This window comes from Rhineura floridana, chromosome 5 (genome assembly GCF_030035675.1).
Source record: "Rhineura floridana isolate rRhiFlo1 chromosome 5, rRhiFlo1.hap2, whole genome shotgun sequence".
In the NCBI taxonomy this organism is placed as follows: Eukaryota; Metazoa; Chordata; class Lepidosauria; order Squamata; family Rhineuridae; genus Rhineura; species Rhineura floridana.
This window is the reverse complement of record NC_084484.1, coordinates 53,868,940-53,884,105: the sequence shown is the minus strand read 5'-3', so window position 1 is coordinate 53,884,105 and position 15,166 is coordinate 53,868,940. Positions and strand designations below refer to the sequence as shown.

At 44.2% G+C, this 15,166-nt stretch overlaps 1 protein-coding gene across 1 annotated transcript in view; it reads left to right on the top strand.

Annotated features, from left to right (window-relative positions):
- The first annotated feature begins 12,033 nt into the window (after window positions 1-12,033).
- LOC133384894 (LIM and senescent cell antigen-like-containing domain protein 1) overlaps window positions 12,034-15,166 on the top strand; it is a 100,687-nt gene continuing 97,554 nt past the window's right edge. Inside the window, exon 1 of the mRNA XM_061626761.1 lies at window positions 12,034-12,264. Within this exon, the coding sequence (XP_061482745.1) occupies window positions 12,233-12,264 (32 nt within the window). The 5' untranslated portion in view covers window positions 12,034-12,232. The remainder of the gene's footprint in view (window positions 12,265-15,166) is intronic.

The following is a 15,166-nucleotide window of genomic DNA, read 5'->3' as shown; positions in this document are numbered from 1 at the left end:
CCCAAGGGAAGGAGAGGCTGCTGCTGCTGTGCTGCTCCTTTTTTTTTTTATTTATATTTTTTTATTTTTTTTTATTTTTTTTTTATTTTTTTTTACTTTTTTGTTGGTGTGTTGATGCAATTTGAGATGAATGGGTGCCTGATTATATGAATGTATGTCTGAGTGAGTGTGTATGTTTATATGCTGTATATATGGCTGTATATATAGCTGTTTTTATACGTTTAATTGTTGTATATTTTAGTTGTATTATGTGCTTCGGAGAGAGTTTTATCCATCAGGCGGGGAGACTTGAGGGGGCCCCAATTGCCGTAGTGACGGGCAAAGGAAGGTATGGCGCTGTGAGAAGGATGTGCCAGGTAAGGGGAACGCGGTCCAGACATGTTGTGGCTGTGCCTTGTTCCGGTCCTTCCCACACCCGCAAGGTCGTTGGTAGTCCTATCAGCCAACTCTCAGATCTCCAGTTGCTGTTATTAAATGCCAGATCGGTATATAATAAAACCTCCCTCGTCCACGATTTGATTGTGGATGAGGCAGCCGATCTGGCATGTATAACCGAGACCTGGGTGGGTGAGCAGGGAGGAGTTGGTCTCTCTCAGCTCTGCCCACCGGGGTACTTGGTTCAGCATCATGGTAGATCTGAGGGTCGGGGAGGTGGGGTTGCTGTCGTCTATAAGAGTTCCGTCTCACTCACCAAGCACCATGTTCATTCAGTTACTGGCCTGGAGTGTTTGTACCTTGTGTTGGGCCAGAGGGACAGGCTGGGAATCCTTTTGGTGTACCGCCCACCTTGCTGCCCAATGGCTTCCCTAACTGAGCTGGCGGAAGTGGTCTCGGATATATTGTTGAGGTCCCCCAGACTAATAGTACTGGGGGATTTCAACATTCATGCCGAGACCACTTTGTCTGGCGCGGCTCAGGACTTCATGGCTTCCATGACAGCCATGGGGCTGTCTCAATATGTTAGTGGTCCAACGCATGTATCGGGGCACACTCTAGACCTTGTTTTTGCTACTGAGCATGGGGAAAGTGATCTGGATGTGGGGAGTTTTACAACACTCCCTTTGTCATGGACAGACCACTGCTTGCTGAAGTTTAGACTTTCAGTAACCTCTTCCCTCTGCAAGGGTGGGGGACTTATTAAAATGGTCCGCCCCCGGAGACTAATGGATCCTGAAGGTTTTCAAAGGGCTCTGGGGGATTTTCCGGCTGATAGGACTGGCGCTCCTGCTGAAGCCCTGGTCGCTCTGTGGAATACGGAGATGACCCGGGCTGTAAACACGATCGCTCCTGCACGCCCTCTCCTGCGTAGAGCTCATACAGCTCCATGGTATACTCCGGAGCTGAGAGCGATGAAGCAAGATAGGAGGAGGCTTGAGCGGAAATGGAGACGAACTCCCGACGGATACAATTATGCGCTGGTTAGTACTTCGACTAAGCTCTATGTAGGAGCAGTGAAGGCAGCTAAAAAACATCATTTTGCTGCCACTATTAAATCATCTCTTTGCCGCCCAGCGGAGCTCTTTCGAGTTGTCCGGGGGCTTCTCCATTCAAACTCTCCGGACACGGTGGAATCATCGGAGGCCCGCTGTAATCAGTTTGCCGATCACTTCCAGAATAAGATCTCATGTATCCGCCAGGACCTAGACTCTCAAGTTATAGCAGTAGATCCTAGTGAGATGTCCGGAGCACAGTCTTGTCCTGTTTTGTTGGATGAGCTTCAGTTGGTTCAACTCGAGGACGTGGACAAGGTGCTTGGACAGGTACGTGCAACCACTTCGGTACTGGATCCTTGCCCCTCCTGGCTGATAAAAACTAGTAGGAATGGAACAGGTAGCTGGGCCAAGGAAGTGATAAATGCCTCTTTACGAGAGGGAGTGGTCCCGGGCTGTCTGAAAGAGGCAGTGGTGAGACCACTCCTGAAAAAGCCTTCCTTGGACCCAGACAATTTTAACAGCTACAGGCCAGTGGCGAATGTTCCATTCCTGGGCAAGGTCTTGGAACGGGTGGTTGCTGGCCAGCTCCAGGCGCTATTGGATGAAACTGATTATCTAGATCCATTTCAATCGGGTTTTAGGCCCGGTTTTGGCACTGAGACAGCCTTGGTCGCCCTGTACAATGACCTATGTCGGGAAAAAGACAGAGGGAGTGTAACTCTGTTGATTCTCCTTGATCTGTCAGCGGCTTTTGATACCATCGACCATGGTATCCTTCTGGAGAGGCTCGCGGAGTTGGGAGTTGGAGGTACTGCTTGGCAGTGGTTCCGCTCCTACTTGGCGGGTCGTCTCCAGAAGGTAGTGCTTGGGGAACATTGCTCGACACCGCGGGTTCTCCAATATGGGGTCCCGCAGGGGTCAGTTTTGTCCCCCCTGCTTTTTAATATCTACATGAAGCCGTTGGGAGAGGTCATCAGGAGTTTTGGAGTGCGTTGTCATCAGTATGCTGATGACACGCAGCTCTACTTCTCCTTTTCATCTTCTTCAGGTGAGGCTGTCGATTTGCTGAACCGTTGCCTGGCCTCGACAATGGACTGGATGAGAGTTAACAAACTGAAGCTCAATCCAGACAAGACTGAGATGCTGTTGGTGGACGGGTTCTCTGATCGGATGGTGGATATATACCCTGTCCTGGACGGGGTTACACTCCCCCTAAAGGACCGGGTTCGTAGTCTGGGAGTCTTTTTAGACTCTTCCCTCTCACTTGAGGCTCAAGTAGCCTCGGTGGTTAGGAATGCGTTTTACCAACTTCGGTTGGTAGCCCAGCTACGTCCCTATTTGAGTAAAGAGGACCTTATATCAGTGGTACATGCTCTGGTAACCTCACGTTTGGATTACTGTAATGCGCTTTACGTAGGGCTACCTTTGAAGACAGTTCGGAAGCTACAACTAGTGCAAAATGCAGCGGCCAGATTGCTGACAAGGACCAAGCTGTCCGAGCATATAACACCTGTTCTGGCCAGCTTGCACTGGTTGCCAATATGTTTCCGGGCTAGATTCAAAGTGTTGGTATTAACCTATAAAGCCTTATACGGTGCGGGACCACGATACCTTGCGGAACGCCTCTTCCGATATGAACCGGCCCGTGCACTACGTTCTGCTACGAAGGCCCTCCTCCGGGTTCCAACTCACAGGGAGGCCCGGAGGGTGATGACAAGATCTAGGGCCTTCTCAGTGGTGGCCCCCGAACTATGGAACAGTCTCCCTGAGGAAGTACGCCTGGCGCCGATTCTGCTCTCCTTCCGGCGCCAGGTCAAAACCTTCCTATTCTCTGAAGCATTTTAAGTTACACTGATTTAATTTTAAAAATGTTTATTGTGTTGGATTGTTGCTTGTATTTTAGTATTGTTTTGTTATTTATTGTATTTTTATGCTGTTTTATGTTCACCGCCCAGAGAGCTATTGCTAGTCGGGCGGTATATAAATTTAATAAATAATAAATAAATAAATAATAATAATAAATTCAGAGTGGAACTGGTGCCACAAATACAAACTAATCTGCAGGAGCACACAACTCATGAAGTGTTCAGTCTAAAAAGGATTAGGTTTGCAGTTAGGAGGCTGAGAGGGAATGTAGTAGCATTCTATAATTAAATTGGAGGATAAAGCACAGTAAAGGATTATAGCTATTTGACTTGGATGACCGTAGGGGTTAATAGTGGTTTCAAGGCACAGGTATTTTTACAAAGAATATCTTGGTATTTTGTGCTCTGGTGTATCAGTTGTGAGCCATTGGGGTTGGCTTTTTTCCTACATAGGTTATTTTGAATTCCCACTAAACACACTGGAACATCAGAGGCTGCCATCATTGGACAACTGTAGGATTTATTTTTGCCTCCTATACCAGTTTGCTATTCTTGAATAAATAGTCTTAAAACAGAAGTGCTGTATTGGTGTGACAAATGTTTTTTGAGTACAAGAAAACTGTTCCACATAAAAATGAGCATGTGATCAGTCAGCAAGATAGTAATTTAATTATTTAGACACTAACCCAGTATTTAAAACAATTTGTTTCAGACTTCTAGTACAGATGAGAAACAATACAGAAGGATATTTAATTAACAGACTACTTTTGAGGATTCTGTTTTCTAGGTAAACACTAGGTAATTTAAATATACAGATCTCAAAGTGATAAATTGCATCTCTTGTGTTCTGGCTATTTCTTCTCAAGCCAACTGGCTGAAATCAAATACATAAGGCCAGTCTTGAATAAGGATCAGACAGAGCTTTGGCAATAAATCAAAAAGGAAGTCAAAACGATCACTAACATAACTCTTATCTATATATTAAATGTAATCTTGCCCTGTTTTTATACAGCACATGATAATAAATCATTCTACAATGCATGGCTTTTATAAAAACTATTTTTGGGAACTTGCAGATGAATTGGTCTGAAGAAATCAGTTGCTACATATACAATATGAGATATTATCTATACTATGTATGAATAACAGAATGTCAAAATATATAGCTAATTCCCTGAAGGTCTAGGTACAGACTCCTAGTTGGATATGCTATTTTTATGTTTTGCAAGGTTTTGCAGAAACTGGAAATGTACCAAATATGATTGAAGATTCGCTATACGATCAAGAACTATTTAAGATCTCGGGAGTATGTTGCTACTATACAAATAGGATGTGGATCATGCTTCAACTTGTGACAGTGCTTTCTTTAAAGAAATTTTGGAAAGTGGAGAGAAGTAGGATTTCCCCCCCCCCTTTTAGAACAGATTTTAATCCAAGTTGTAGAAGATTTGGGTGGCTCATAATGCTTGCCTCTTTGAGGTAAGTGTTACAACCAAAAAAAGGGACAGCTGCACCATGGATATTGTTCGTAACACATTTTGAGGCAAAATGTTTAATCCTTATTGATAAAATGCTTGAGACAAGTTCCTGCTACAGATTGCATAAAAAAAGATGTCCCAAGCATTTTTTATCCAGCATTTTTTGTTACTGGATTTCCCTACAATTGTTATTGATCCTCTGTATTTCTGCAAATATTAGGGTCCACTATTAGTCACCTCTTCACATTTTGAAGTATGTATCTGGGCCAGAGCTCAGCAGACTTCTCTAGCTTTATTCAGTATTGCTTGTTAAAATCTCCTCTTGGTGTTTGTCTTTCAAGATCAATACTCTTGAGCCCCGACAGTGGAAACAGAAGAGCACCAGGAGCCTTTATATTAGGTCAATACAAAAGATTGCTATTGTAGGGCCTCGATAAAAATACTGAATCCGTTCTTGACACAAAATAGATTACATCAGCAGCAGGGGAAGAGAGGCAGAAAGTGCAAGTTGTGTGACTGTCAACCTTCTGCCAGTCACACCACATAAGGGAAAGAAGCATTCTGTGCTGGGGAATGGCATATGTCAACCCTGACTGAGGGCCGCAGACCTAGCAGACTACATCCTGAAAAAGCTGAGATATACCACGTAGTGGTCATGCTGCATTCAGCAAATAGAGTGCAGTTGCAGGACTTCACACTATTTATTTTCTTTGTTATATTTGAACCCTCCAAGGAACTCAATGCGGCATGCATGATTCTTCTCCCTATTTTTATTCTCACGATATCCCTGTGAGGTAGGCTAGGCTGAAAGTGACTGGCCCAAGGTCATTCAGCTCTGGCCTAAGACCTGATAACCTGGAGATAGGGACCTGTGGCCCTCCAGATGTTGTTGGGACTTGCTGGCTGTGTCCGACGGGAGTTGGAATCTAGCAAGATCAGGAGAATCGCAACTTCCCCATCACTGATAAATTAATTGCTGTAGGTTAAAGCTGCGCCATCAACCTTCCATAGCATAGGCTCCTTTCCGTAAGGAGTGGCTTGGCTTCAGCTGAATCTTCCATGCACTCTGACTAAGCCAAATGCTCAGGCCTAGCCTAGCCTGTGCACGCTCTACTAGAGGGCATAAAGGACTCCCAATGCAGTATCTATTGCACAGGCATGCAGTTGGCAGGGTTGTGGCACAGCAGGGAAACTCCGTGTGTGTGCAGCTCCCAGAGGCTGGATTCAGATGCTGATGAAAAATAACCCGTGGGGTCCTGTTTATATAGAAGTCTCTGCATGCAGGGCTGAGGGCGGATTTGCCCATGAAGTATAAAACAGTTTTAACATGTAAGTAGTGCATAAAAACCTTTTGTGTGTTTTCTCCACATACAACACATTGAGGATAGCAAAACTTTAAAATGTGTTGGTCATATTTTAAAGTTTAACAAGTCGATAGACAAATAAGCAAAATCCAGTAAAGCAAAAACAAAGGGCATAATCTTATCTTGCCATCAGATCTCTCCCAGAATTTTAGGAATGGGCCTACAGGCATTCTTCACAGTACTGAGAATGGAAGAGGGACAGCAAAAGGAGGCAGCTATAATTGTAACACTACTAGAACCTATTTTCTCTGTATTTCTTTCCTTTGTGTTTCTTTCTATGGTTTTATTTTTAACAAGTAGTAATTGGTGTCTTTCCCCTCCAGCAGTGTCTAGTAGCAGCCTATAATTCTGTTACAAGATGAGTGCAGAAGTATTCTACATATGGAGCCAACTGCTGAATGGAACTGGCTGCAGTGCTGCTTTAGGGCTGCAGTCCTATACTGGAGACCTGCTGCTCCCTGAGAGGCCATAAGATACGGTGGAAATCCCACTATGCTGGTGCAGCACCAGATGTGCCACTGCCATGAACACCACACCACCAGTGTTCTGCAGGCATATCTGCTGTGCTGATAAAAATGTGCCAGCAGGGTGGCCAAAACGGGGTGGGACAGGGTACCTAGCAGATTTCACCTATCAAGCAAAATAGGAGAGGATTGGTCACATGGGTTGCCAGGTAGAAGGGTGGTCTAAAGGGCTGGTGGGGTCGTGCAGCATGTCTCACTTGCTGCTTTTAGGAGCCCCTCCCCACCTTTAAAGGTGTGGGTTTTATGTTTTGGATTCAAACCAGTGAGCCCCTGCACGTGAGATCTGAGTTATTCCACTAGGCTAGGGCTTCTCCTGTAACTCAAGTGCTGCTTGTGTACATGACTGGGGCTATGAGCACACTAGTCACCTAGAGCAAAGCGTTTCCACCGGCCACACCTGGAGGGGGAACAGGTTGATCTGCTGATCAGCTGCAAAATCTGAAGCAATTTTTTTAAAAATCACACTCAAGGTACTCCTACCAGGTTTTACAGTAAAAAAAGGGCAGGGTTTGATTAGCATCACGTGCCCCGTTTACAGAAAAGAGGTGGAGATGCACTGGAACCTGCAGAACAGTGTGTGTCTCTACCCTGGGTTTTGAGGCTGGAAGAACATATATGCCCCATGCTGTTTCTGTTTTCTGTCCACTGCTATGACTGAGTGGGTAGGGAATAACTCGAAAGCGTCTGCAGTGTGGGTTTGAGTCCTGGGTGCTTTCTCTTTTGACAAGACTATTTTTGGACAGGCATACAAAAGGTGAATGGGGCTATTTCCTACCACCCCCTTTTCCTTAAACTTGCACCTCCTACTTCCCAAGTGCATGCCCTGTTTACCTAGCAGATAACACTGCTTGCATTGGGGTAAAGAAGAATTTGGCCAAGCAAACTGATTAAATCACAGTAAGACCTGGTTTAGGAAGCTGTTCATACATTTATCTCCAAACTATGAAATACAAAATACCTAAGAATCTCTCTCACTACCCTCAAATCACTTTATTTTGTATTGCTGGGAAAAAACAATTTACCACCACCATCATTATTGTTGCAATTGCCATGTAGTATTTTAAGTGAATTTTGTCTGGATTCTTCTTTCCTGGTGCTGGACTGCTCTTGTTTTGATGTGATTCAATTATAAATTTTATGTTTTTATATTTCTGTACTCCACAATTTAATGTAGTAAATAATGTGAAACATTGTTGCAAAAGAGTAATGCATATCTCTTAGATGTTGTCTGTGATTAACATGGTGAGTGATTAAACTCCCTGACCAGTTATCTTTCAGCATCTTCAGGTTCTTTCTTTTTCTGACAGGGCATCTGTCTCTCCAAATTATGGCAGGAAGTTTTCAGACTGTGCAATCAGTGCTGCATGCTTGGTATTAATCTTATTCAAAGCATCAATTCCAGTTAAAATGTGAGCTTTTACTGAAACACTACACAGCGTTTACCAAAACACTACACAGTTCAGGTCCAAGTTTTAATATGGAGTGATGCAAACAGACAAAGCATCTTTTTATTCCAATTCTAAACTGAAATTCCAATTCCAAACTGAATCCACAGCTCTTTTAGGGCTTTGACTGTGATCCACTGCAAACTCCATTCATGTGTTCTGTGGCATGTCCGCATTAAATATTCATATCAATTTTAATTGTATTTGATTGCTTCTTTTATCGTATTACAAAATGAATTCTTTTTATTGTAATACAATAAAAACAATACAAGAAAGAAAAGCAACAGAATTGCAGTTAGAAATCATATAGCTTCTAGCACAGTGCATTACAATTGCTACAAGTAGAAAAATAATTAGTCTGCCAAGACCATCAGCAATTTTCAAGTAATCCACAGAGAAAAAAAGTTTGGGAACTACTGCTGTATTCTATATATATATATTTATAATTACACTTCTATCCCACCTTTCATCCAAGGATCTCAAGGTGGCATACATACATGATCCCTCTGGATTTTATTCTCACAACAACCCTGTGAGGTAGGCTAGGATGAGAGACAGTAATCCAGTGAGTTTCATGGCTGAGCAGGAATTTGAACCATTGTCTCCCAGGTCCCACTCTGACATTCTAACCACTACACCACAATGGTTCTGATATGTTTGACCATACTAGTATAGTTGGCAGGGAATTTTGTAGTTCGTTGGACTGGGGGTCCTTGAGAGAATTGAGGACATGGGCTTGCAGCAAAAAGGTAGGCCTTTATTGGATGACAAGCGTACACTTGGTCAGTCTCCCTCTGTGTGAGTGGAGAAATGCCACATGGCACTGGTTGCCTGGGGTTTTTATACATTTCAGGACAAAGACTTTAGCATCTACCAATCAGGTTACACATCAGTATGACATAGACATTACAGTATTACATAGGCATTGCATAGACATTGCATAAATACTGCATAGGCATTGTACTGTTCTAGTTATGTTCCAGTCAGTTCAGTACTTCACATCCCTGTACATTTTGCTATGAGCTGAGTACTAAAGCTAATGAGCTAATCATTTTAGCTAATCATTTTAGCTACTGCAATTCTCCTACATCTTGGAGACAGTGTTCTATGTTATCTTAATTGTTTTAAGTTCAAGCTGTTCCAAACAAACCAGCACCATCAGGGAATACAGCTCCAAGAAGAAGAAGAAAACTTCTGGCTGGCTACTAAACTTATTAAAATATTATAAACTTTTATAGCTTTATAAAATAATGTATTTTGCTTATTGTTTGAAAATAAAAATTCCCCATCATAGTATGGCTATAGCAAGTAGTTCAGGGGTGCGTACCCAGCAGCCCTGCAGATGTTGTTGGATTCCAGCTCTCATTAGCATGACTAATGGTCATAGAAGATGGAGTTTGGAGTCTTCCCATCTTGACTAAAACACACACACACAAACTGATAGATTGTATTAAACTAAGTCCTACTCAGAGTAGTCCCACTGAAATTAACTGTGTCCATTAACTTCAGTGAGGCTACGCTTAGGCCTAACACTGCACCTATTTTGCCACCAAAAAGGTTGTTTCATCTTCATGAGTTATTGCACATCCCCAGTTGCCATCTTGTAAAATGGCAGCTACACAATCCAGGCAACAGAATGGGCACCTCTACCCAACTTAAATGTATACCAGCATGGGCCTAAAACACACACACCTCAAGATTCTTATTTATTTTTAGGAGTGTCTATGGCAGATTATTATTATTACACTTATATCCGACCTTTCCTCCAAGGACCCCAAGGTAGCTTACATGGTTCCTCCCCCTCCATTTTATCCTCTCAACAACTCTGTGAGGTGGGTTAGGCTGAGAGTCAGTCACAGAATCATAGAGTTGGAAGGGGCCTACAAGACCATCAAGTCCAACCCCCTGCTCTATGCAGGAATCCAAATTAAAGCATACCTAACAGGTGGTTGTCCAGCTGCCTCTTAAATGCCTCCAGTGTTGGAGAGCCCACCACCTCCCCAGGTAATTGGTTCCATTGTAGTACCGCACTTATAGTTAGGAAGTTTTTCCTGATGTTCAGTTGAAATCTGACTTCCCGTAACTTGAGCCCATTATTCTGTGTCCTGCACTCTGGGACAATAAGAGATCCTGGCCCTCCCCTGTTTGGCAATCTTTCAAGTACTTGAACAGTGCTATCATCTCTCCCCTCAGATTTCTCTTCTCAAGGGTAAACATGCCCAGTTCTTTCAGTCTCTCCTCATAGGGCTTTGTTTCTAGTCCCCTGATCATGCCCACTGCCCTCCTCTGAACCACAGGATGTCTGCATCCTTCAGAAAGCAGTATTCAAGATGAGGCCTAACCAGTGCTGAATAGAGGGAAACTAATACTTCACACAGTTTGCAAACTGTTAATGCAGCCTAAAATAGCATTTGCTTTTTTTGCAGCCACATCACACTGTTGGCTCATATTCAGCTTGGGATCAACAATCCCAAGATCCTTTTCGAATGTAGTATTGCTAAGCAAGTATCCCCCATCTTATAACTATGCATTTGGTTTCTTTTTCCTAGGTGTAGAACTTTGCACTTATCCCTGTTAAATTTCATTCTGTTGTTTTCAGCCCAATGCTCCAACCTATCAAGATCACTTTGCATTTTGTTTCTATCTTCCAAGGTATTAGTTATCCCTCCCAATTTTGTATCATCTGCATATCTGATAAGCATTCCCTGCACCTCCTCATCCAAGTCATTAATAAAAATGTTGAAGATCACTGGACCCAGGACTGAGCCCAGAAATACCCCGCTTGTTACCTCCCCAGTGACTGGCCCACAGTCACCCAGCAAGTTTCATGGTTGAGTGGGGATTTGAACCCTGGTCTCCCACATCCTAGTCCGACACTGTAACTGTAACCGCTACACCATCACTGATCCAGGACTACTCCCCTTGAAATGGAAATGGACTGCCTTCAAGTCGATTCTGACTTATGGCGACCATATGAATAGGGCTTTCATGGTAAGCGGTATTTGGAAGGGGTTTACCATTGCCTTCCTCTGAGGCTGAGAGGCAGTGACTGGTCCAAGGTCACCCAGTGAGCTTCATGGCTGTGTGGGAATTCAAACCCTTGTCTCCCAGGTCGTAGTCCACCACCTTAACCACTACACCACACTGGCTCTCCCCTTAAAGACTTGTAAAAGGGAATTGCTTTTCAGCACCCATTACTCCAATCCACACCCTCATCTCAAATCTATTTGCATTCAACAACTAACCCAGCTCACACACAAAGAAAAGGGCCACGATTATCATAGCTAACAGGTCAGAATAAAATAATCAAGAATGAATATATGGATTATCCGGGTAAGCAATTTATCTAAACATATTTACTGTCTTTCAAACGCAACTAAGAGATAGGGCAGGATTTGGGAAACAATAACATATTCTCCAAGGGCTACATAACCGATGGCCACAACTGTAGATTATACAGAACAGGACCGAAGGGAAGCCAGGCAGGCAGTTGAGGAAAGGGTACCCATGAAACGGGACTCCTGAAGGTCTGCCAAGGAGGAAGGCGCCAAGGGAAAAGAAAGAAAGGTAAGCAAAGGTACTTGGGTGGTTCTATTGAGCGCCAGCCCCTCTTTTCTAGCCCGCTTCCAAACTCATTTACCTCTCTTTGGTGGCCATTTTTCAAATTATTCATCAAGGTGACTCCAAGCACTTTGTTTTTAAAAAGTATGTAAAATCGTTACAAAAAGCGCGGCTTTGAGAATGAAAATAACCCCAGAGCTGGAAACCCTTCGCCACGCAAAACTGAGGCCGAGCCTGCCGGCTAGACACCCCTAGTGTGTACCTCAGCCTCCCTCCCTTTCCTTCCCCGCGGGAGGAGACAGCAGAGGGGGCTGGAGCAAAGGGTGGTTTGGCCAGTGACGCGCCATTGCCGCCGCCGCCTGCCTCACTGGCGCCCTCCCTTTCCCCCCTCATTGCCTTCCTGTGTTGCCTTGCGGTGGCGGCCCCGCCTGCAGCTGCTGCGCGGAACTTGCCTGGGAGAAGGCAAAGAGCGAAGAAAGGAAGGGAAAGGAACGTCGCGCGCTTTTGCGAGGCTGCTCTGGGACAGGAGGAGCAGGGACGTCCCTGCCTTCTCGCCTTCGCGATGCTGGGGGTGGCGGCCGGCATGACTAACAGGTAAGTCGTCGCCGGTGCGCGCTGACAGCGGGCGCTCCAGTTCTGTCCATTCATTGCAGAAGCTCGGCTGCTCGCCACCGCTTCCCCGAGCCCAGCCCTTGTAACTCCCAGTTTTCATCGCGCTGCTCCTTCTCTGACCCGCGCGCCGCGGAGAGGGACGCTGCTACTCTCTCTCCCGGATATCGCCCAAGTAACTTCTCTACAGCCTGCTTTTCCCCCTCCCACTCCCGGGCGGAAGGAAGAGGGGGGGATGATCCCACCGCACCCTCCTGCGGCAGCACGAGTCGGTGGACTGAATGTTCTCCAGAGGGCGTCGCGAGGTTGCGGAGCTGGCCTGAGTGATTCGAGAATGGGAACTAGTCGGGCCGGCGGGCGGGGGAAAGGAGGAGACTGGGGGCTGCCTGGGAAAGAAGCGGCCGGGAGTTGGCGCATCTGGAAGCGAGATCTGATTGGATTAAAAAACGCAGATCTGGTGGAACCGCTGGATGTTGCAAACGGGGGGCAGCAATTGCAGACAAGGGGTGAGGAAGGGTGGGGACTCTTGCATTGACAGCATGTTGGTCATACGGAAAAAAGGTTTAAAGTTGAGGAGTAGTGAATGAGGAGGTCAGTCAGGGTGGCCTTATTCTGGAAAGTAAGGCGAGACTAGTCTGAGCTTTTTCTTCTCTTTTGTTTCTGCTCCCCGAATTGTGTGCAACCGGCCCCGGATTGCGAGGCTACATCACTGTAGCCGCCTTGCAAATTACTCCATAAAAATGACTAGCCTGAAAAACTTTTTGTCTGACCTGGGTGATGGTTGGTTTCTCAAGTGATTAGACTCGGAGTAAAGGATGGCATCTGAAACAGGGCATTCCACACATTATAATGTATCGACTTAGGGTTTCCCAACAAGCGTGCCCTTGACAGGGACTTCAGGTAATCATGAGGAGTTTACTTCAGCGATACACATTTTTCCAAATGCATATTTGGAAAACTATTGAAGTGTACATCTAGCCTTGAGGACTGCTTCAAATGGAATACATTTCCTACATGAATAATGTATTTTGATGTTTTTAATTTTATTTCATTACATTTATATACCGCCCATCCAGCCACATTTTCTTGACTGTTTATATACTATTTACAATTAATAAGCCACAAAGCAGACAAAAGCCCTACAAAAATCAGCTAAAATTGGCATAAAACACAGCAGATAAAACGTATATGGGCATGCAAGATCCCTTGTAATCCTGTGTGTATCTGTGTCAGTGCACATATGTACACAATGCCTTATATGGAAATGTGTCCAGGTATCAAACACATTAATTTATTGTTTATTTAAAATATTTCTTAATCATCTTTCAACAAAAGATTCCAGGACAGTTTACAAAAGTATGAAAAGAATTAGCACAATTTATAAATACAGTTCAAAAGCAACAAATAACCATTTAACTACAGCAAAACAAATAAAACCTGAAAAGCTAAAAGCAGAATAAAGAACAGTTCAAAAATGCATCACTGTAGTAGCCTTGCAAATATTTCCACAAAAATTACTAGTCTGCCCACCCAAATTGCCTGTCTGACCTAGTGTGCCCATGATAAAATTATTATGGCCTATAATAGTGGTTCTTAAATTTTGGGGGGTCACACATACCCTTTTGAGAATCTGGTGAAAGCTATGGGACTCCTTTCCAGAAAAATGCACATAAACACATCCACACAAAATTTTGCATGCAATTGATTTTATTGCATTGGAAATTGATTTTTTTTGCACCCGGTTCACGGACACACACCCCCGAAGCCTGTAAGAAAATTAAGAACCAGTGTTTGTTAAGTTTCCCCTGTCTGCTTGTTGGAGTGGAGGCTGTTATTCAGGTGAGTGACTACAATCCTGGTTTTCTGAGTTGCGCTGCCAATAAGATGTAAGCTTCACAAAGGACTTTCGTAGAACTGTGGCATCTGCTCTGTGGAATGTTCTGAAACAAATGGGGTCTATTGGAGCTTGTGGTAAAGTTCATGACCTGCTTGCTTTTAAAATAAGGTCATCCTCTCCTCACAAACCAGGACATTTGACAATAGGTTCCCACTCAGCTGCTTCACATTTCTTGTAGCAGTCATGTTTGCTATGAGCATCGTGTCAATGACTGGTGATTTCTGCAGCAAACATGTAAATAGTTAATGGCAGTTGTATGCTCTTAAAACACTTGCATATGTGCATCAGGGAGTCATGGCCTAATTAGGGGTCCTAGGTGCTTGTATGCAGGAGTGTTAAGGACAAGCGCCTGCCATTCATTGTTTTGTGTTTGCTGTAAACAAAAAAACCACCACTGTGCCACAGCAGCCAATAAAACTATGAAGTGGTCTTTGGCACATAGGAGAACTTGACCTGATTGTCTTAATTTCCTTAATATTTTTGCATAGTGAAAGTGTGTATGACATGTCTCCTTTTCACACAAAGTTCACACTTCTGGAAGAAGCTGGATTGCATACTTCGTGCGATTCTGGAGTCCAGTGTTCTCAGGATCCTAAATAACAACATGCCATCTTCTGCAGATGTCATCCGGTCAGGATACTTTCCCATAACATCTGTTCTTGCAAAAATAAAAAATAACCACAGCTGCTCTAGGCTTGTGGTGAGTGAGGACATTTAGAAATGAAATGCCAGCTGTGCTGTCTGAGCTTTTCAGTTCCCCCTTTTGCCACAGCCATGTACACATGCTCCTGGGTTAACACATTGTAACTGAGCTGGGTGGTTGCACAGTACATTCTGGTTCAAATGCTAACCTACCAAATGCTAGACAGCTTGGGCCTCCTCCCCTAGGGACCATCATCAGGGGCTTTGATAAGTACTTAAAAATTGGGGAATAGGCCCAGAGTCACGTGTTTGCATAACATAACATTTGTAAATGTATGTATAGATGGA